The sequence below is a fragment of the Anguilla rostrata genome, chromosome 5, assembly GCF_018555375.3.
Source record: "Anguilla rostrata isolate EN2019 chromosome 5, ASM1855537v3, whole genome shotgun sequence".
NCBI classification, from domain to species: domain Eukaryota; kingdom Metazoa; phylum Chordata; class Actinopteri; order Anguilliformes; family Anguillidae; genus Anguilla; species Anguilla rostrata.
Genome location: NC_057937.1, coordinates 13,756,048 through 13,777,065, shown reverse-complemented (window position 1 = coordinate 13,777,065; position 21,018 = coordinate 13,756,048). Strand labels below are relative to the sequence as shown.

Here is a 21,018-nt window from a genome sequence, read left to right as displayed (position 1 = left end):
CACACCTCTTGTGTCAGAGAATTTTAAAAATGCAATCCTGCTTTATTATACACTGTCTTTTTGTGTTTTTGCATCACCAGGGGGATTATAAAATGCTGACAACGGAAAGGAATACCGTACAAGTGCAAAGCGTTATATTCATTTCGCTGGGCTGTTTCCCTGGCAGTCAAGCAGGCGAATGTTAGCAAACTCACTGAAGCATGCAGGACAGAACAGACAAATGATCTATCCAGAGAGGCTGGTGGTGCAAATCTTTCTGTAATCACTGTTGGTGTGATAAAAGTCAGCAGCTGTTCTTGGCCAACCGCACAGACACAACGTTGTCTGTGACCAGATACACTGCATGATTGTCCTTAGAAATAAATACCCTCAACCTCTGGGCATGAGCGGTGACAAGCAATTTGATTCTCACTCGGACATAATGATTGGACAGGAAGCCAAATGACCGAAAGTCACCGGGCTACGTTAAAAGAGCTATTGTTGTTAGATATTCAAACTATTCCCTCTAGAATATGAATTTTATAGTATATCAGGAATGGGTTCCGAATTACAGGTCAAAACACATGATTAACACAAGATTACGACATATAAACTGGAAAAAATGACAGAGACAGACAGCGATGTGCACAAACTTGCACAACAGGATGTTCCAAATACGGGTTTAAAACATGCAAAGCAAGCACAGTAAGAAGATACTGTATAAATAATTACAATTACTGATAGCTTCAGTTTTAGCCTTCCGAGTTGTGTCAACATTCAAGATTGTATGTTCATACAACATTTTTAAACATCATTGTGCCTTCCACTAACATAAACATTCTTCCCCTAGATGTTGAAACATTGAAAGTAGACAACTGTAAAAATATGAGACTTTCAACATCTTTTAAGACTCCTCGATAAATCCCAAGATTTTCAAAGTGGGCTGTCCAGTGTTTTTCTTGGCAGGCAGAGAAAGAAACAACCTTTAAGTTAAAAACAACAAAAAAGAGCAAGATTCAGCGTGAATGCTGGCTAAATTCAGAGATGAAACTCGTTGCTTAGCAACCAAATAACTAGATTACGGAAGGGCAAACCTTACAGTCCTTTAACATTTACTATTGGCTTCATGTACTTTTCTGAGTCAATGAAGATATCTGGGGATTGGTTCTATTTTTTATAAAAAGCGATATGGAATCTATATTATACCACAAATATAGAATATTTCCATATTCATTATGCAACGCAGGTCACCGTTCCATATAGCTTTAAGGGCCCCCGGGCGCTGATCCAGGATCAGTGGTGGCGTGCCGGTTCTTACGTTAGGAGCTGGGCGTTGTCGTGCCGCTTGCGAGACTTCAGCTTCTGCCTCCACTGCAGGAAGGACCAGAGGGTGGCGTTGGGCTCCTCGCTCACGATGCACTGGTCCCGGTCCGTCCACACCTCCAGCCCGATCAGCGGCACGCGGATGTTCAGGGCCCTGTAGAACTGGACCCACGCACACCCCTATCACTGACAATCAACCACCCTCATGTGCTAGCATGCTAAATACATTATCAGAGCAGTACATTTTTGAATGTCAGTCTCAATTCACTCTGCAACAATGCATCTGTAAGCCTCTGCCAAGCATGGGTAAGTCGCTGCCAAGAGTAGATGAGAGCAAATAAAATGTCTTCTGTATTCCTACAGGGTTTTCCACGCTCAAAACCAGGAAAAAGGTGGTATTATAACCAAAATTGTTTAAACAATTCCTTGGGTGAATGTTTAAAACTCAATTCATATAGTAGACATTCTGAACCCATTTCACCCTAGTTTTACTGAGTTAGAATCCTTTGTCTTCACAGGAGACCAAGGTCTTTGGTTCCCAATCTGTAAATTATGAAGTGGAGGAATTGATTTCACCCCACTTTTACTGAGTTAGAAGACTTTGCTTTCGTAGGAGAGAACAATTTGTGTGGAGATTTACATTGTGTTCAATTCAAATGATCCAATTATTGGCTGTTCATATAAAAATTATACCCTGGCAACAATTGGCATCTGTGTTTTTGTAATAACATTTTGAATTCCCCATAGTCTACAGGCACATATCAGATTTTTTTTCCTTTACTTAGCTTAGCAATGTTTGTTCAAATTACTTTGTTTAACAATTTCTCCATAAAACATTTGTTTATTTTTGGTAAGAATTGATACTAGAGGTTTCCGGTTTGCTCCTGATCTTGAAACAACGAATAAATAATTCAGACTATTTCATTTTTAAATAATTAATCATAAAGCGTAATATAAATAAAACATTAATTCATTATATCCATGAAGTTATGTTTTTTTTTTCCAAAATAGTTTTGATAAATCATGCATCTTTAATTGGGTGTAGCAGTATGAAGTCCTTTAACAAGCAGTAATCTACAGGTTTGTACACAACACAATTTGTAAGTCGCATCAGACTTCAAGTGCATATGCTCAGAATTCTAAATTGATAAATGTAATGTGAGCCATCACCATCAGAATTCTAATCCCTTAATCAGTGCAACAAAAACTTGCTGTTATTTCGGTAGAAAAAATGGGCAAACACAAACGAGCAGCCTAAAGCTGGAAGTCTTATTGTGGCTTATTGTCGCTAGCTTCACAGAGCTTTAACGTGGAGTGTATATCGGAACGCATACATCTGGGGTTTGGAGTTTTTGATTATGGACCTGGGGGACTACAGATGGATGAGCCCCCAGACAATTGCTCATCACCTACTGTAAGCCCAATGCCAGCTCTGTACATTAGCGTTGAGTATGCTAAAGCGCCACTAGAGTATTACCACCATTGCATGTTCAAATGACAGAAATCCACTGTGCGCAATGCTTGTGAAATAGGCTTTATTATTGCAGACACAGGTCATATTTGCTATGTATTATTTGCACTTGATCTCTGTTTTAATATGTAGTGAATGACAGTAGCATGTAGCAGCATGTAGACTGTAGGCTACAGAAACATAGCAGGCTTCCCTAGTTTACAGGCTGTTCTCACTGGATTCAGGCGATTACAGTATATTCTGTACCTGATCCATTGCTTACTTGTTGACTTCAAGCAATGCGAGGAAATGTGTATGGCTGTATTCATTTTTTTTTTTAACACGCCTAAAGGCCAGCGTGCTACAAAGCTTGTGCATTCTTAAAGTTTATAGCCATCCAGCTGAACCACAAAAATACACTTCTGGTGTGGCAATTCACAGTCATGTATCACTTTTCTCCACTTCAATATCTGCGAACATATTCTCTCTGTCAGAACACATGTACAGACGGGGAAAACAGACAGGAAAACGACAGCTCCTTTTAAGAGAAAAATGCTCTCAATTAAATTTGAAACAACAGATGACGGTCCCCCATATCATCCTTTGTAAAAAAAAAAAGAAGAGATTTACACATAAAGAAAAACTCGAAGGGTAGGAATGGAGGCGGAGCATGCCTTACCTTATCCACGTAATTGGCGATCTCCATGATCCTCTGTTTCGTTTTGCCAAGGTCACTGTTTTGTCTTCTGTACTAAATTAAAACATTATGATGAGAGGATTACACTGCCATCCAGAATTACGAGGACACAAATCCGAAGCCTTAAAATAGCCATTCTGGGAAAACAATTGAAGGTACTCTGTGAAAAATGACACTAAAAAAAGAGAAAAAATGGCTAATTATAATGACAGCCAAAAATGATTTCCAGAAAAAAGACTCATGTTACCCAGAAAAGGTTCATCTTCTGAGGAATGTGCTTTGCACAAAATTTACTATGAGAACTATAAGACACAAAAATGTCCCCCCCAAAACAGAAAATGACATCGATCAACCAAATGACTGCATTTTTCTGCCAGAGATTTCGAGTTTTCTGTTTGGTTCTACTTTTGAAAAATATCCTCTAATCAAGCAAAGCTAAAAAATCTATACAATTTTGCAATTTACAAGGAGGTCATAAATCTGATTCAATTTCCCTCCCAGAAACAAAACCATTGATGTAGGAACAAAGCCTACCTCAGAAAAAAATTGTGAAATGTTCAGACAAACCATTCCATGTTTGTTGTAATGTGGAGCTTTTTTCAATTCAATAAACACCATGGACCTTTTTCTGTTCTAAAACAAAAAGACTGAAGGGGACATAGGAATACAGTTTTGTCGCTTTCTGTGCACTACCAGCTACGAATGAAGGATAGATATTTACAGTTTATTCATGAGGACTACAGGCCAACATACCCTTATGGTTTCAACATGGCTCACGTATAACTGAAAACCTTGCTGACAAAACCCTTCATCAAGCTTGGTATTCTAACAGCCATATTTGTTTTTCAAGGAAATTTTCCAAAATTAGGCAAGCTAGCCAAGCCCGACAGCTTAATTATCTGGATTTTTGACAAGTGAAGTGTGAAATCGTTAGGAAACAGAAGTCCCTTCAGTTTTTAATAGTATGTCTATTTTGTGAAGCCCAAGCTAATCACGACGTTTTCTTGATGGCAATGCAACATAGTTCCAGCCTTAATTAGGAACAGTGAGAATGTTGGTCCGGTCCTAGAGCACAGTTTAAGAAACAGTTAGGATGCACATCTTGTGAGATGCTCCACTGAAATCCTCTGGGAGATTGATTGTTATGCATTCTCTGTGGCTGCAATGACCCTTGTGGCCATGCACAATCTAGCAGCCTCTTTGGTATTCTCCCCTCCCACATAACAATCTTTCCCGTGGTAAGATAGGGGGCAGAACCACCGGGCGTGTTACAGTATGTCTACCCTGCAATTTGGCAGGCGAGAGAGCCTATTTCTTTGTTTCCTCCTCACATCTGAATCCTGTCATGGAATTCATCACTCATTGTGGCACGCAGGGGGCGGTCACGTTTACATGCGGCGTGCTCAACTTCAGGCTGATTATGAGCCCGGCAAGAATGAAAAACAATGGACAACCTGCCACAGGGTCAAACCAGTCAGTCAGTATCTAACGTTATTGCGTGAAAAGACTATATTTGACACGTATGGTTATGTAACGTGTCAATATTCCAACAGAAAGAAAAGAAAGATCTCAAGACACTATCTAGGAGCTTTTATTCAGCAATGCTCCTTGTTAGCCCACTGAACCAATGTGCATGCACACACACACTTTCACGCATACACATCCATCCACACATACATACACACACACACACACATCTGGTCCATGCACCTATAACATAATATCAAATTTAAGAATAACATACCCACATACAATATTCTGCCAAAACAATAATACAAAATATACAAAAAAAATTAATATCTACCAATCATATATTGTAAAAATGTAAAAAGGAAACTCACAATCTGATATTTCCTTTTTAAATAGGTTATGCAGAGGTACAGTGGAACATCATAAAAGGTTAAGCTGACATTTGGCCAAAGTCACCACGCTGCAGTGCCCATTCTGTTAGCCAGGTTAGCGGACACTCCAAGACTCTTGAGAAATCATTTGCTTACCAGCATACTGTCGGCAACAATGTAGAGCTCCATGTACTTGGTGGTGCCCCAGGCATTTCGCCTTACCTGCAATAACAGGCAATGGCAGACCCTGAATCACTGCTTAATGGCCAGACAGATGGTCAGACCACAGTGTAGCAACCTTATTTCTGACTGTATTTTCTGCCATTACTATTATTATAATGTTATTTACATGGCTTATTATCCAAAGCAGCAACCAGGGCTTTTCAGGGGTTAAGCAGCAAGCTGTATCTAATATTGCATGGCAAAATAACATAATTTTTAAGAATTATTAATTATCTATGCATCAGTATTGTTCAGTGAAGTAAAAAACATAAAACAAAAATATGCAAATGAACCACAGAGTACGGGCCAAGATTGGATAAAGGGTGTGAATGGAGGTATGCCAGCAGCCATACCACCCCTGCCTGAGGGCTGAAGCCAAGCAAGGTTGGGCTTAGTGAGCACTTCGACTTGCAATCCCAATCTAGCATCGCTCTTATCACTTCTAATTTGTTCCTGTAGCAATTTCATGTTACACTTGCATCTCCATCTCTCCAACACTTACTGTACATTGCACTTCATTCATTATCTTGATGTTGCAGCTTGTCGTCATGCCTCCTAGTTTGACTTGCCATAACCTTCTGACCTAGCCTATGCTTACTGAACCTAATGTGTTCATGGCTAATGATAACTTACATAATGAGTTTTTCCTCTTGGACCTGTGTTTTTGTAGTTGTTCCAATGACCTTTCGGTATACACTTATTGTATGTCGCTTTGGATAAAAGCGTCTGCCAAACAAATATAACGTAATGGTGATGACGTGCCTCGAGGGGGAAGTCTTGGGAATGGGAAAGTAGGGAATGGGCGAAGCACGGTCCTGCAGTGCCATTTGATACCAAACACACCATATGTCCCTCTGTTCATTTGAAGGAAGCACCCCCCCCCCCCCCCAGACAGGATGAAAATGCCTAAAACTGCACCGTTTCAGAGAAAATCCTCCAAACGGTGTCTCTGGGGTAAAAGCTCTCTAGCCCCATCCAGCAGCAGAGGTCGTAACGGTCACTTAATCCTTTTAGCTGAACTGACACAAACCGGCTCCTCTCTCTCGCTCCTAAATGCCTTAGAGCGATACTTTCTGGGCGGGGATTTGACTAACTGTCGGCGGTCTTTCAGGTGTTTGAAAGACTAAAGGTTCTAAGTTGCTCCCGCTACGGTTTATGAGCAGTGTATGTGTTTTTAAAATGGCTGGCGAGAGACAAATTGCGAAAGCATGAACGTTTCTTTCCTGGACCAAGAAAAGCCTCTCAATTGATTTGTTAAATAAACACAAAGCCTATGCTATATCGAAGACTGCTTTATAAGACTGTCAATCCAGGCTCAAGTTAAACTTTGGCATTTTCACAAGACATTAGCTAGAAATTGTTTGAAATGCTGAAGGCATCAATCACAGTCTGCTTTTATGGAATGGTACCCCACAGGTCCCAGTCGTAAACAAGGGAATGGTTTTTATAGACTTTGCCAAGGGTTCGCACCCAGCTTGATTTTCTCTTCAGTCCGCAATCATTTCTTTAACCGATGTTCTTATTTGCTCTGGTACACAACATAAATTGTCTCATCACACACAAATCATGGACACAGAATAACCAGATGAGCTCATTTAAAGAAAAAATTGAAAACAGTAGACCGGTTCAGAACTGACTCAGAACTGCTCTAGCCACTCTAAGGTATTGTATGGCGCCACCAATCGCGATAGCCTCTTGTGCTACTCACCCTTTGATGCAAAGGTTTAAGAAGGCTGGAGACAAGGCTTGTGTGTCCCACCCAGTGGCCGTGTCCACATGCTCCCCCTCTGATTGGCAGATGCTCTGTGCGGTAGATCATGTGATGGGGAGAGTCCAGCCCTCTAATTGGTTCAAGGTAGTAGCTGTCATTCTCATTCAAGACTATCAGGCCCCTGTATTAGAGGAGAAGACAACATTCCAGATGGAATGATAAAAAACCGACAACAAACACATACCTAATCATACAAACTGAAAAAAACATATCAAGTGGAACAGCTACTCCCACTCTGAGAGACAGTTTATACTAGGTCAATCTTTCTGACTGAAGTCAAGTGTCTGTATAAAAAAATGGACTGTAAAACAGATTTTAAGCATACATAATTTAGTCCACATCACAGCATAAAATAGCAGGGATCCCATATACTGCATTTATCAAAAACAAAGATCCAATATAAATGCTTCTTATATAAGAAATTGCATCTTCAAACATCTTGTGTCTTCCCCTCACCTCTGTTTTGATAACACTTTGCAAATCAAATGCAAATACAAGTATGAATCAAGATGATATGACTTTTTTTTGATAACTGCAGGAGGGTCTGGAAGAAACCCTGATCTAGATGCAATTTGTGATAGTGTCCCACAGAGGGTGTCTGAAGCATGACTGTCCAATATTGTCCCACCGGCTGGCTCTACAAAATATGTAAGCAAAGCTGGCTTTCCACCATGAGGGTTACTTGTCAGGGGAGACTCTAGCCACAGTAGCCCACTTGTGGCACAGAGACTGGACACACACACACACGCACATGCACGCACATACGCACGCATGCACACACACACGCGCGTATGCACGCACACACACAAACACACACACACACACACACACACAGAAACACTTACAATAAAGAATTGTAAAATAAGACGATTAACAATAGGCCATTGGATGGTTCTATTTGAAATTAACATAGCAACAAACACCTACGCCTCTGCCCACACATACATACAGCCTCTTTAATGAATGCACATTAAAATGAAGGAACATATACCACATTTTCAGAAAGAGCTTGTTGTTGTTTATTGCAAATACATCCCAATTTAGTCAGTAGCAAATAAAGCAAATTGAGGTAATAAAGATAATGAATGTTGTTCTCTAGTTTTTACATCAATGCAGGTGGAATTTTTACACTTTTTACACCCTCAAAACTATAAACCCACTATGTTTAAAATGAATAATCTTGCTCAATTTGAATGCAATATAAAACATTTAATTAGCATAGTTTTAATTTGTTTTCCCACAGGAAAGTTAGTAATACATGTCTACAGAAAATGTTCTCCAACAGGGCCAGGTGGTGATTTTTTATGAAACACTGACAGGATGTATTGAATACCCTGAGTCACATCTGTATCTCATGGATTACAGAAGTGGGAGAACCACACAAACTTGTTCCAGAGGAGGGGCAGTGATTCTTTAGATATAAAGACCTGGTATGACCTTGGATCAGAAAATGAAGTTCTTAAATTACGCTCTCAGTGAATATAACACATAGTGCTGTATATAATCCATAATATAGGATATATATCTCTTGAGCTAAGAAGAAAGACAACCCAGCTTAAATGAAGACAGAATTGGGGTGAGGACATTTTGAAATGGCTGAGAAAGAGATGTGTTTTCAGGCGTAGAGAGCGGAGAGAACTATCTTACTTTTGAAACGGTGTATCAAAACAAGCAATTACCCTGACACATGCCTGGGTGAACATATCTCACATTATATCCTGCAACCAAACAGCCCATCATTAATCAATAGTAATGCCTTCTTGCATCTGTGTAATAGCCTCATCTCTTGGCACAGCATGGCAAAGGAATGAATAAAAGTGGGCCAGTAAGACCAACATGAGATACACAACGTGGCTGAGGATTCGGATAAGACGAGGGCGAGTAGAAAAACACTGGCCAATGGTGTAATATGGACACCTTCTCCCATCTTTGGACGCCAGGCCCCATTCCAAAATGGACGTGGCCATGACTCAGTAACCCAGCAACATTTCAAAAGCTGTTGCCTCGCCATCTTTGAACTGCTCGCACGAGCCGCTTCCATCCGCGTTGATCAATATTCTGTCCTCCCGTCCTTCACCGAAAAGACAGCCCTGCGGAATTAGCATACGGTGCCCTTTTCTGGTGCCGCGTCACCCGCTCCGAGGCGCTCGGGGGCCCGGGCGAACAGCGGAGGCCGTGGCACCGCCCGCCCTTCAGGCTGCCAATGATTGATGGGCCTGATGCGACCATCCCGATTGGGGGGATTGATTACCTGTCCGGCCTCATTCCACCGGCATCACCGGCCTGTCTCTCAGGGGACTTACAGGAGACCTGTTCCCTTCCCAGCCGCTGAAAGTCAACATTACATCACTGCCTAGTGCAAAAACGCACCATTCTACAACCTGGCCAGCCTTCTCATAGATAGAGAAGAGACACTGTAGCATAGTTTCTCCAAGTGTTAAGCCAGGAAGTCGATCAAAAAAGTGAATGGCATATAAATGCTTATTGATATTAAAATTGTAATAATATTCGTATCAGTACTGTACAATCAATAAAAATGATTTAAAACTGCAAGCGCTGTACCGACTTGTTGGTCTACTGGTTTCAAAAATGGTCAAGTTGTTCACTCGTTCAACCGAGCATTAGCAAGGAGCTTGCTGCGAGGGACATTTCTCTGGCTGTTCTGCATGGTTTGGCCCAGTTTACAGTAAATAAACTTTTCACATTGGTGAGCAGCTCTCGACAGCAGCGGTGAGTGACAATTCCACACACAGGAGTGCATTCAGAATTGTTAATCAACTTATTCACAGAGCATTAAAAAAAAACCATTCACTGACTCCGTGCAGATCAAGTAAATATCTTGGAGCGACAGTAAAAGGTAGAAAATAAAATGAAAGTCTTTTCGAATAGAGCACTATAATGGTCAGGGATCTTGTCACCCTAAGACTGTGCACTTGATTCACAGGTGGGACACTGCCATTGTACTCTTGAGCAAAGTATTTAACCTGAATTGCCTCAGTAAATATCCAGCTGTATAAATGAATTGTACGTAAGGCAAGCTGTGTAAGTCTCTCTGGACAAGAACACTTGCTAAGTGCATAAGTTTAATGCATGTATTGTGCCAACTACTTTTGAAATCTCCCTCCACCACCTTCATTAAGATGTCATGATTTTTTTTTAGGAACACCATGCTTTCTTATGACTCATGTACTTACTTTGTCTAAAATGTAATCCAATGGTTTTCCAAAACCTTCACGTAAAAGTTTCCACTTTGTGGCAACCCTAGAATTCACAGACTGTTAGACATTAAGCGGTACAGAGTATCACATGCCTGCAGAAGCCTGTATGCTCAGAAATACAGCACTGTGAAATACAGCACCACTCAACTGAGTACTTACCATTCTATGGCTCCTTCAACCCCTTAATCATTGTGCCAGTTTGTATTGTGATTGGCCTATGTACAACATGAAGTCTCTGTCTAATGTTTTTTTTGGCATGTCTCACTCAAAAACGAGGTTCTCAACACCTCTCCTTGATACAATTAAAAAAAAAAAAAAAAAATGTCTTCATTATCTTCATTTTATTTCCTGTATTTCTATTCTTTCATATGCATCATGTGATTTTATAGCTTCTAGAGAGCCATGAAATGGCCTTCTAACACCTGGAAGCCATATGCAGTGATTTTCCAAGGCTCAGCAGAAAGAAGGACTGTAGCATGTCTGCATTTCAGAACAGTTTGTCTCTCACGGTTTGTGTGAGAGCTTGTCAGGATTAAAGCGTGCAGGCAAAAGACAAATATGACACTTAAAAACAATGGTCTCACATTATTAAAGCAAACACCCCGCTGGAACAATCATAAGATGTTTTATTTATTGAGTTTTGCTGAGCTGGCAATTTGGTGGAGTTTTAATAAAGCAGGATTGGGTTTGAAATCTGTGACTGAGCACAAGTAATGAAAGAAGGCTACATTTTAATACATAAATTTTACATTTCAATAAAGTTGCCTGACAGTGCCTAGGCCACTCCGATATCTTTGCATCAAGGAAGAGTGATGAACTTCACGGTACTTTGCACGCTTATGTACAGACCTATTTCTTTTTTTACAGTTAAGGAAATTTAAAGGCATTTAAATGCAAGCCACTGTGCCAGAGCGAGCTTAAAAGCAAATCAGTTCATGACAACTGTAAAACCCCAATTCCGTAATGTTTCTCTAATTTAGTAACTACGTCTAATAAAATCGCTGCGGGTTCTGAGACTTCACAAGATGCCTGCCTTGAAGGAAGATGCATCACTATTGCACTCTCCCTCCACAATGCCCTATGGTTGCTTTGTCATATCCTTTGAAAACTAGGGAATGAAACAGTGGGTGTCCACTCAAAGACCGTCAGGCTGGTAGAGGGGAAGATGAGAAATTCTCTTCTATTTCTCAGATAACCGACTTGAGAAAAAGTCTTGACATACACGCTCGCACGCACACACACAGGTACGCACATTCATGCACACAGGCACACACACAAACGCACAAGACTATGTTGGGGTCTACTCCAGTTAAATCGAATTTGTTTGCAGTGAACCACAACTGACTATTCTGTGATGGACAGTGCCCACTTCAAATACAGACTTGCATCTAGTTCAAGCGTTGAGATCAGGTCTGCTGAACACTTGTGCTCTCCTACACAACTCACATTTGGTGATGCAATTAAATTCAGTTAAAGTGAAGTTGGAATCTCATTTCAATGTGCGAGCTTCGTGAGTGAGTTCGCGAGGTGACCGTGCTCCACACGCACGACCAAATCCGCCGCTTCCTGTGCCGAAACACAAGGCCATAATGGAAGACCGGAGAGAAAAGAGATTGCTTTCCTGCAAGGCCTTTCACCTGATGCCGTAGCAATTGGACCTCTGTTTATTGCAACGTTCCCTCCAAATTGAGCAGTGACATTTTGGCTTGGAAAGGAAGTTGTTCTGCGACCATTAGAATCAGAGAGCTTTTTTTTCCCAGGGAGGGTGGGGACAGTGCCATTTCTCCTTCAGTCTTTCCTGTAATTTGGTAAATGTATGAACTGGAAGACCTTCTCCCAGGTGTCACTCTGCTCAGACAATCAGAGCACCTCCTCTGGTGCACTCTTCCTGCTCGCTGCTGCTTATTATTCCGGCTGAGTTTCACACGGAAAATTGCTATAGGGAATAAAGTCAAGAAGTTAGAATTACAATCGCACCAGCCTGGACACTCCTGTTGTCGTGTGCTGAATCAAACAACTTGAACCAGGCGTGACACACACCACTCACGACAATGATTTGTGTCACTATTAATAATCGCGTCATTGTTACAACATTAAAACATGTTTGGGTTGAGAGACTGAGCCACACACTGGCAAACATTTATGGTATAGCATCAGTGCATGTACTGTAGTATAAAGCAATGTTTTTGTAAATAACAGTATGCATTACAAGTATGCAACATAGGTGTTTAAAAAATAAAAATTATGTTTTACAAAAAAAAAAAGAAAAAACAGCCATATGCAGCCAAATTAATACTGCAACTGAGTTTCACTCATACATACCAAAACAGATATGACTCTTTAATGTGGGGAGATCAACAAAGGACCTGGCTTTCTCATTCACTATTTATGGCTTTGATGCCAGATAGCTCTTAAGTCATTTATTTTAATCAATATTAATGTGTTATAATCGCCAAATGAATCTTTACTCTCAAACACAGTGCAAGCACTCGTCATTCATCATCCCCTACCAGACAGCTTAATTGGTGCATTATAGCCGTGTGAGCTGAGGGAGCATTCGCATGCAATGCACTGATGCAATACTGTAAATATTTGTCGGTGAACTTCGTGAATTAACTTTTCTTTATGGCCCTTTCAATGGAATTAGCCACAATAAAAATGGCTCTAGGGACCCATCAAACACGATGGCTGGTCATGTGACTCACCGGACCCCGGAGCAGGTGCTGAGAACGACCCAGGAATCTGGGTGCCCTCTCACATAGCCATGGTAGAAACAGTGGTCCTGCAATGAGAGAGTGAAAAGGGGGGGAAGGAAAAGAGGAGAGGACTTCATACCCGAAAGCCGTTAACGGACTCATGCATCATGCAAGGCAGTGAAATCACTTTCTGCGGAAGAGGCGGTGCCAACTGCACACCTGACCTGAGCAATACCAATGCAGCCCTACCTGCTCACAGTGAAGATAGATAGCGCCTTGTGTGTGTGCGTGTGTGTTTGTGTGTGTGTGTGTGTGTGTGTGCATGTGCGTGTATGCGTGTGCGAGCTGGGCAGTACCTGGCTTTTCTTCTGCAGCAGAAACCATGGCCAACGTTTTGTACATACTCAATGTTAGATCTGCTCTCAGTCCATCACAGGTTCCACTTTTTCTGTGAGTGGCAGGAGACAAGTGACTCACAGACTTACAGTATGCTTGGCTCATTCCGTCCTTACAGTGTGCTTCTGCAAGCACCTTCACTAGATTACTGCAGAAGTCTTATCCTCTGGGAATGTCTATCAGCCGATGAGGGACTGTGGTCGAGCCTCGACTGGTACGACGTGATTGACGCATGCTACAACAATTCAACACGCAAGCCGTTAAACGCTGCTGTTATTTTAAATTCAACGTCAATGTAATTTGCAGCATCGCCTTCAGACAAATTTGATAACTCGTCACGCTTCTTTGGCATGGATTCTTTCATCATTACTTGTTTGATGCCATTCAGACAGTCTTGCAATGTCAAAGAAAATAAAAGCTCAATGAAGAAAGGCTGATTAAAGAAACAAGGTTTTAAATAGATTATCTTCGCAATAATTATTACAATGATACTCGAAGTTAAGTGCTAATCATGTAACCATTGAACATGGAAAAAGAGTGAATGTTGGGTACAAACTGAGTTACACTGTTGAGATAAACAAGTATGTGCAATTTCAGCTATCATAACAACCTTGAGGTGGATTGGCTGTTTGACCCAAATAAGCCTGTGGTCCATATGTTTCCTAATGGGCCTTTCCGATTACATGCCAGATTTCAAAAGAATCATAAACCACATGGACTTCATTAATATTCATTCATTATTATTGCTCGAGGAAAAAAAGAATATTGCAAAAATGACATTTCAATCATTTTATTTAATCTTATAATTATCATCACATCATCTGAACATGCTTTATGGACAATATCTCTGTGGTGTATCTTAGTTTACATAACATGAGAATACAAATATAAAAGGGGATAGCAATATATGATTGAAATGAAACTGCTACTTTTGGGGTGATAATCAAATCCTGGAGGCCTGCCTGTCTTCTTGTTTCTTCAAAATAACGGCCAATTTAGGAGCCGTAAACATGTTGCTAGGACTGTTTAGCCTACCTGAATCAATCATTCTAAGTCCTGAAACACACCAAGAACCAGCACACACTGTGGTCCTACCTCAAGAGTATAAGACCGAAACCTGACATCCTAATTAAGAGCTGTGGTTTTCAGTGCATATATTAAAAGTATTTTTTGAAAAGTATCTCTGAACCCTAAATTGCCCGTGATTCCAAAATATATGAATAACTCATACCAGAAATATGTTACTATGTAATTAATTGTAACTATTGAATTATTTATTTATCCTCAGAATTACTATAAACATATCATTGAGAGAGAGAGAGAGAGAGAGAGATTACTATTAATGTCTAAAATGGTTCCTTAGACTATGATTACCTCTGATCTCCATTCTACCCATGCTTGTATCGCCCTCTGACTTCTCTAGTGATGATTTCGTTTAATTTCATTCACTGTTCTGGTCTCTCAAAACCATTTTTAAAAGATTTTCCCCTCAATGTCAAAACCTGGCGAATTACTGCTCTTCATTGGCTGCATAACTGACAATTCCTGACTGTTTAAAGGGATTTGTGCTGCTTATCAGACCATGAAATTAGGTAATTTAGCCTAACAGCAAAAGCACAGGATGTGAAGAAAACAGTATTGAAGCCTGCAACATGCGATGGGGGAGGTGTGTGTGCATGTTCATGTGTGTGTGTGTGTGTGTGTGTGTGTATGTACGTATGTGTGCGTGCGCATGCGCCCTTGTGTTGGGGAGGACCTGATTTTATAAAAATAACTTTAAAAATGCACTCATTAATCAATATGCCTAAGAAGACTATTCTTCTGCACCAGAAACCATGTCCAACGTTTTGTACACACTCAATGTTATATCTGCTCTCATCCCACCAAAGGTTCTACTTCTTTTTTTCACGAGTGGCAGGAGGCAAGTGACTCACTTACTGTATATTTGGCTCATTCTGTCCTCACATATACTGTATATTCATGTTATGTTTATGTATTCTGAATGTTAACATCAATGTGGACTTCTCTTCACCCAACCCTCATTGGGTATGTATCATTCATTCCCATTAGTCAGCTCACCTATGCAACATGAAGATTAACTCAAAATATACACGGTCAACTGCGTATGTTTACCACTTCGTTTTAGGTTACTGTAAATCATTCTATTACATCATTCATTTCTTCATCTTTATCTGCTTTACTCCAGTTAGCCCTGAGATGTGCTTTGAATGTATCTTTCTACAATGGGCTTGTAAGTTACTCTCCATATGAATGCCTGGGTTATATTATGGATCATTTTATGAATACATATATAAAATCAGATATTAATAGCACACAATATGAGCATAAGTACAAATGACCCTATGCACCTTTCCCTGTGAATTACTGCTTTCACATCTGAATATTACCATTGGTGTACCTTACATGTGAGGGGAATAATTTAACTGCACTGATTCTGCAATGTGCTTTTTGCTGCTATAGATGAGTTTATAGAGTTATGAGTGTGTGTGTGTGTGTGCATGTCTGTGCGTGTGTGTGTGTCGTGGTGTGTGCTTGTCAGAGAGATGGTGACAGTGCGTGTCTGCATTTAAACAGCGACTGAGTTCATGCTATCCACAGTTAGTCTGTTGATTTAACAGATTATCTATTGATTTGGAAAGGCTTGTTATGCCTTTTCTTTAGCATATCTCATGCACAAAAGAAAGCCTCATTGATCTGACTGGCAGATTGTACCTCATGGTATTGACTGAATGTTGACATGCATTTCCAAACCAATTCCACTGAATTAAGTCCCACTTGTTTGCCGGTCTGGGTGACATATCTGTCTGTTCCTCTTTTTAACCAGCTTTAGGTGGAATATCTATTTTTTTTCCACATCAAAGCTCAGGAATGTCTTGCATGAAAATATGTAATTCCCATCTCAAATCTGAGACAGGCAATGTGAATCTGGGTCAAAGAATCATTTGAATTATCACATACAATCATATAAATCATGGAAATTATTTTAAATATGGCCACCTTAGATGCCTCTGATGAATACTTGGCACACCTGTTTAATCTTTCCCCCTTTTAATGTCTTTTCTTTTTTCCTCCTTCAGAGTCTGCCCATGACAGCCTTTGCTTCTACTTGCTTGCCTTTTGATCTGCTCTGAAGAGGTTAATCGCACTTCCTCAGTGCTTTCCTAATTGGTTTCCCCTGGTAGCTCATGCATCAAATTGCCTGTGCAAATGTATGAATTTCTCCCTGTTCAGCATGGCTCCGAAACATGCACTTCCACCCCAGACAGGTGTTCCCAGCGTCTCCTGCCTGCGGTCTCCTACCCTATACCACAATGCTCTATGCCTAGGACCCCACTGTATGCACAGTGCACATATTTTCTGTAACCAGCATGCTAAAAACTTGCCGTTGGTCTATTTGGAAGTTTGGAATAGCCCGGAGGCTACACGTCCATCTAAATACCAAAGCGAGAGTCACAAAGCTAGGGCTCCCCTGGGTACGATCAGTGTGCTGGCATCCTCAGGGCGTCTGCTCTCTCGCATGGGGAAAAGCGGAGGCCAATCAATTTAATTTGATTGAGGCGCAGTTATTACAGAGGTTATTCAAGGCCTAGACCGGAATATGACAGCGCGCAGTGAGAGACAGCTGTTTATGGAGCAGAAATAGAACGCCTGCTGAACTAGAGTCAAGTTCTGCAAGAGGAGCTTAAAAAATGCCACTCTCTTCTTTTGGCAAGAAACTAACAGGCCAGAGACAAACTATTCTGAATCCTGGAGTACGCCTTATGAATAATGACAGATAACAGGTAATGACAGGTGATTGCAGAAATAATGACAGATAAAGTCATTTAAAATGTATACCGGGGTTTTGGTAAGTGGGCACAAATAGGACTGGAGATGTTTCTATTTCTGTCAGGATACAGAATTGATAAAGGTCAAGTACCACTCTGAAAAACATCTCTGGGCTTTACAAAAGTTACAGAAACACATTCTTCACTAGTGGAAAAAGAGAGGCTGCCGTGCTCGATATAGATTTTTTTTCTGTATCTGTGTGACGTGAACTTTAAGGAATTTGCCATTTTTCACCCACTCTAAGGAAAATGTATGAAGGTTAACATTCTAGTGGCGCACACATTTTCTTACTCCTATACGTAAATAAGAAATGGATAGCGAAACCTGTTCTTGTCAAAGCACACTTGCTCATAGCTGAACTGGGTTTTTAGCTCAGTCTCGCTTCCCTCAGTTTTCATTGGATTCCTCCTGCCCTTGGCTGCTGCTTGATGAGTCCCTGAAACAGTTTTTCCAAACCTGGGGTCCAGGTGTGGAGTCCAAGGACATCGTCAGCAAAATTCTTTAAAAAAGTTCTCCTTTTAAGAATATTTTGTTTATGTTTTCATGGTTTCATAGTTTAAAATAACCCTTCCTTACAAAAAACAGACATTGGTTTCCTGGGAAATATATATTATTGTTTTATATTTTACATATTTATATTGAACTAAATGCATGGCTAATATAGATCCATAATATATGATGCAAATAAATAGGATGGGGGGGGGTGTTGGATTGTTATAAGTTCTCAGTGGAGTAAAATTTTCATACATTGAGGCGATCCATTATAATTACACAGAGTGAGCCATAATCTCATTCTACTTATGAAGTTTATAATCAAATTTTCTGGCACAATTTATACTGTGTATCAACTCGATAAATACATATGCCTTAATTCTTACATGTACATTGAATGTACATGGCTATGTACACCTACGTGTGCTAACTGTCAGAGAGACATATGATCAGGAATCATAGCATTTGTGGTTTATCATGGGCTGTGAAGTTGAAGTTGGAGGACTGTGGGAAGTAAGATGCAGACTTACCGTCTGATTGGCCGAGATGGTCACCTGGTCCCCGGCCTCACTGTAGTGCGTCTCTGTGAAGTCCGGGCCCAGCAGCTCACTGTGAGAGAACACACACGCATCAGCCCTTCATAATCAATCTCCCTCCTGCTTTTCTGACAAACAAAATGGACAGGAAATTCACAGGTCTCCGCTGGAACCAGACCTGTGACAAATACATATTTGTTTTGGATTCAAATACTTTTCTGTGCTCTATTGATCTTGCCTGGTGTAATATGACCAGAAGGTGGGATTTGCACTTTTTGAGAGTATTTCATTGGTTCTGATACACCAGACAAGATCAGTCATGCGTAGAAAAGTATTTGAATCCAAAACAAATCCGTATTTGACCCAGGTCTGGCGGGAACCATGGAGAAAGGGGAAAAAAAATAGAAGGCCAAAAGTGTCCCCTAGCCTTCTGTTTCATTCTCCACTCACTGTCTGAGGAGACTGAAGCCTTTTAAATGAACAGGGCTAATGAACATACGGCAGCTCACCGCAGTAAATGTTTCATTTGGGGACAGGGCAGATCGGTTGTTACCGTCTCTATAATTTGAGTCGTTTCAGTGTGACAGCGTTCTTTGCTTCGCCAGAATGAAAATCCACATTTTTTCTGCGCACGCACGGTTCCAGCACCAGTAAATGAGGGGCATATGCAAAAGGCTCTGGCTTTGCTACAGCGACTGCCAACCTTGATTACGACCGTTCTTCACAAACAGCGGTACACAGGTCCATTTAAATAACAGAAACGCCAGTGATTAATGAGTACGGAGCAACAAGCAAGCTTTTAAAATCCCGGAGTGCCGCAGAAATGAGACAGGCAACATAGCCGAAATGAAATAATAAAAAAAGAGAATATATACAAAGAAACAAACAACCTTGGAGTTCGGGAGCCTGCATTACGATGATGGCGAATGAAAAAGCGGCAGGGGAATGGTTTTCACGAGGCGCGAACGATGCCGTGTCTGGAGAAAGGACCCCCGACCGGCATCGCATTGCCTGTCCGGAGGGCCTCCAGATGGAGGCTTTTCACACGGGAGAAAGACAGCAACTCCCAGCCTGTTCTCCTGTTATACCCCCTCGTAAGGAAGGGGTGAGTGGAGCTGCTGGAAGACGGTTCAGGCTAAGGCCAGTCAGAGGCACTCTGGCTATAAGCTCTGCAAGTCCTGGGCCTGCAGCGAGGGACACTTTGTGGGTGGGAAGCAGATGCTGGGCTGGGCCCTCCTAGATGCATCTGTCTCCCCTCAATGGAAACTAGGGCTTATGAGACAGCCAATGGGAAATCATAGAGTGGGTTTATAAATACGAACATTGCTCAGAAATAAAATCATTCTGACAGTGTTTCTGGACGATATGGTAGCATCATCACAGCAAAGTTGTGAGAAAGTGGCGAGTGCTCGGGCTGGACATGGAGGTCACCGTACAAGGGCATGGGCCAATTTCCAAGCTTGCGGCCTATTTACACACAATGTGTGCAACCTTTAAATGATAATGAATGTGCCATCTCACTTGTGTATCATAGAGCTGTCTCTGCTGGCTGGCTTCCCCTCCACCGCCTGTTTAGAAAATGTCTTACATTTGTGCTGCTCGACTTGCTGTACTGCCGAGAAGGCTGCATCCCTCCCAGTGGCTGTGTTGTCTTATCAAACGCTCCCTGATACGTTCTCACTTAGCACCGCGTCTCACAGCTGCCTGGCATTAACAGGCCCTCTCTGTATCCAAGGAAAACACCGTGAAAGGGAGCCACAGCACACAAAAGTACAATCTATTTCGGAACAAAATCTTTACCTTCAAAAAATAACACCTTAAAAAAACGCACCTTAATTTCCAGCCAAAAAGTTACTCCTGCGTTTTACAATCAAGAGATTAAAGATACAAGAGCTTGTAAATTACTATAGATAAAATAAACTTGGCTAACAAAAAATGCTGCTTTTACGTGTCCTTGTTAATATGCATTATAGTAACGTATTAAGTATTTATATTGCACTAAATACATTTCTGATATAGATCATTATGTGGATGACATATTTCTGAATTCTTGCTTGTTCAATAGGCTCTGCTTCGCAGTCTTTATTGTGTAGGGTATGTACTGACAGTTAACTGTTTTACTGACAAGGAGACTGAGCCAGAGTTAGGGGACTGTGACATAAAAAAAAAAAAAGTTCGGCAACCCTGGCAAAAAATAATAAGCTCTCACTGTATTCATGGCACCCACTTTAAATACACTTGCAGTGCACAAAAGTACGGCAATAAATTACCGTGCTTTTACCATACGGTAATAATCCAATTACAGCAATCGGAGAGTCCATCTGCAAATGGCCCACAGGGAGGCCACGCTGGGATAGGCTCCAGCTCCCCCGCGACCCTGAATTAAATGAACAAATAAATTCCCTACAAAAACACTACTTTCTACAATCAAATTGACTTAAAGATCAAATAAATAGCTTCAATAAAAGCAGGAAACTGAGTGAAGCATTTCTCACAATACACGGTGACGAGAAGAAAGAGAGAGACAAAGGATCTCGCACTCTATTTG

General features: G+C 41.0%; 1 protein-coding gene across 4 annotated transcripts in view; it reads right to left on the bottom strand.

Annotated features, from left to right (window-relative positions):
- The window catches only part of LOC135254769 (disintegrin and metalloproteinase domain-containing protein 33-like), a 99,686-nt gene that overhangs the window by 22,672 nt on the left and 55,996 nt on the right, over positions 1 to 21,018 (bottom strand). For 3 of the 4 annotated variants that reach the window (XM_064335247.1, XM_064335246.1, XM_064335245.1), the window contains exons 4-9: positions 18,465 to 18,543; positions 13,207 to 13,283; positions 7,221 to 7,404; positions 5,447 to 5,512; positions 3,432 to 3,503; positions 1,298 to 1,464 (exon numbers count right to left, since the gene is read on the bottom strand). In XM_064335247.1, coding sequence (XP_064191317.1) covers positions 1,298 to 1,464; positions 3,432 to 3,503; positions 5,447 to 5,512; positions 7,221 to 7,404; positions 13,207 to 13,283; positions 18,465 to 18,543 — 645 coding nt within the window. Of the gene's footprint in view, positions 1 to 1,297; positions 1,465 to 3,431; positions 3,504 to 5,446; positions 5,513 to 7,220; positions 7,405 to 13,206; positions 13,284 to 17,766; positions 17,899 to 18,464; positions 18,544 to 21,018 lie in introns of all 4 variants that reach the window. The other variant, XM_064335248.1, reaches the window with a different exon arrangement.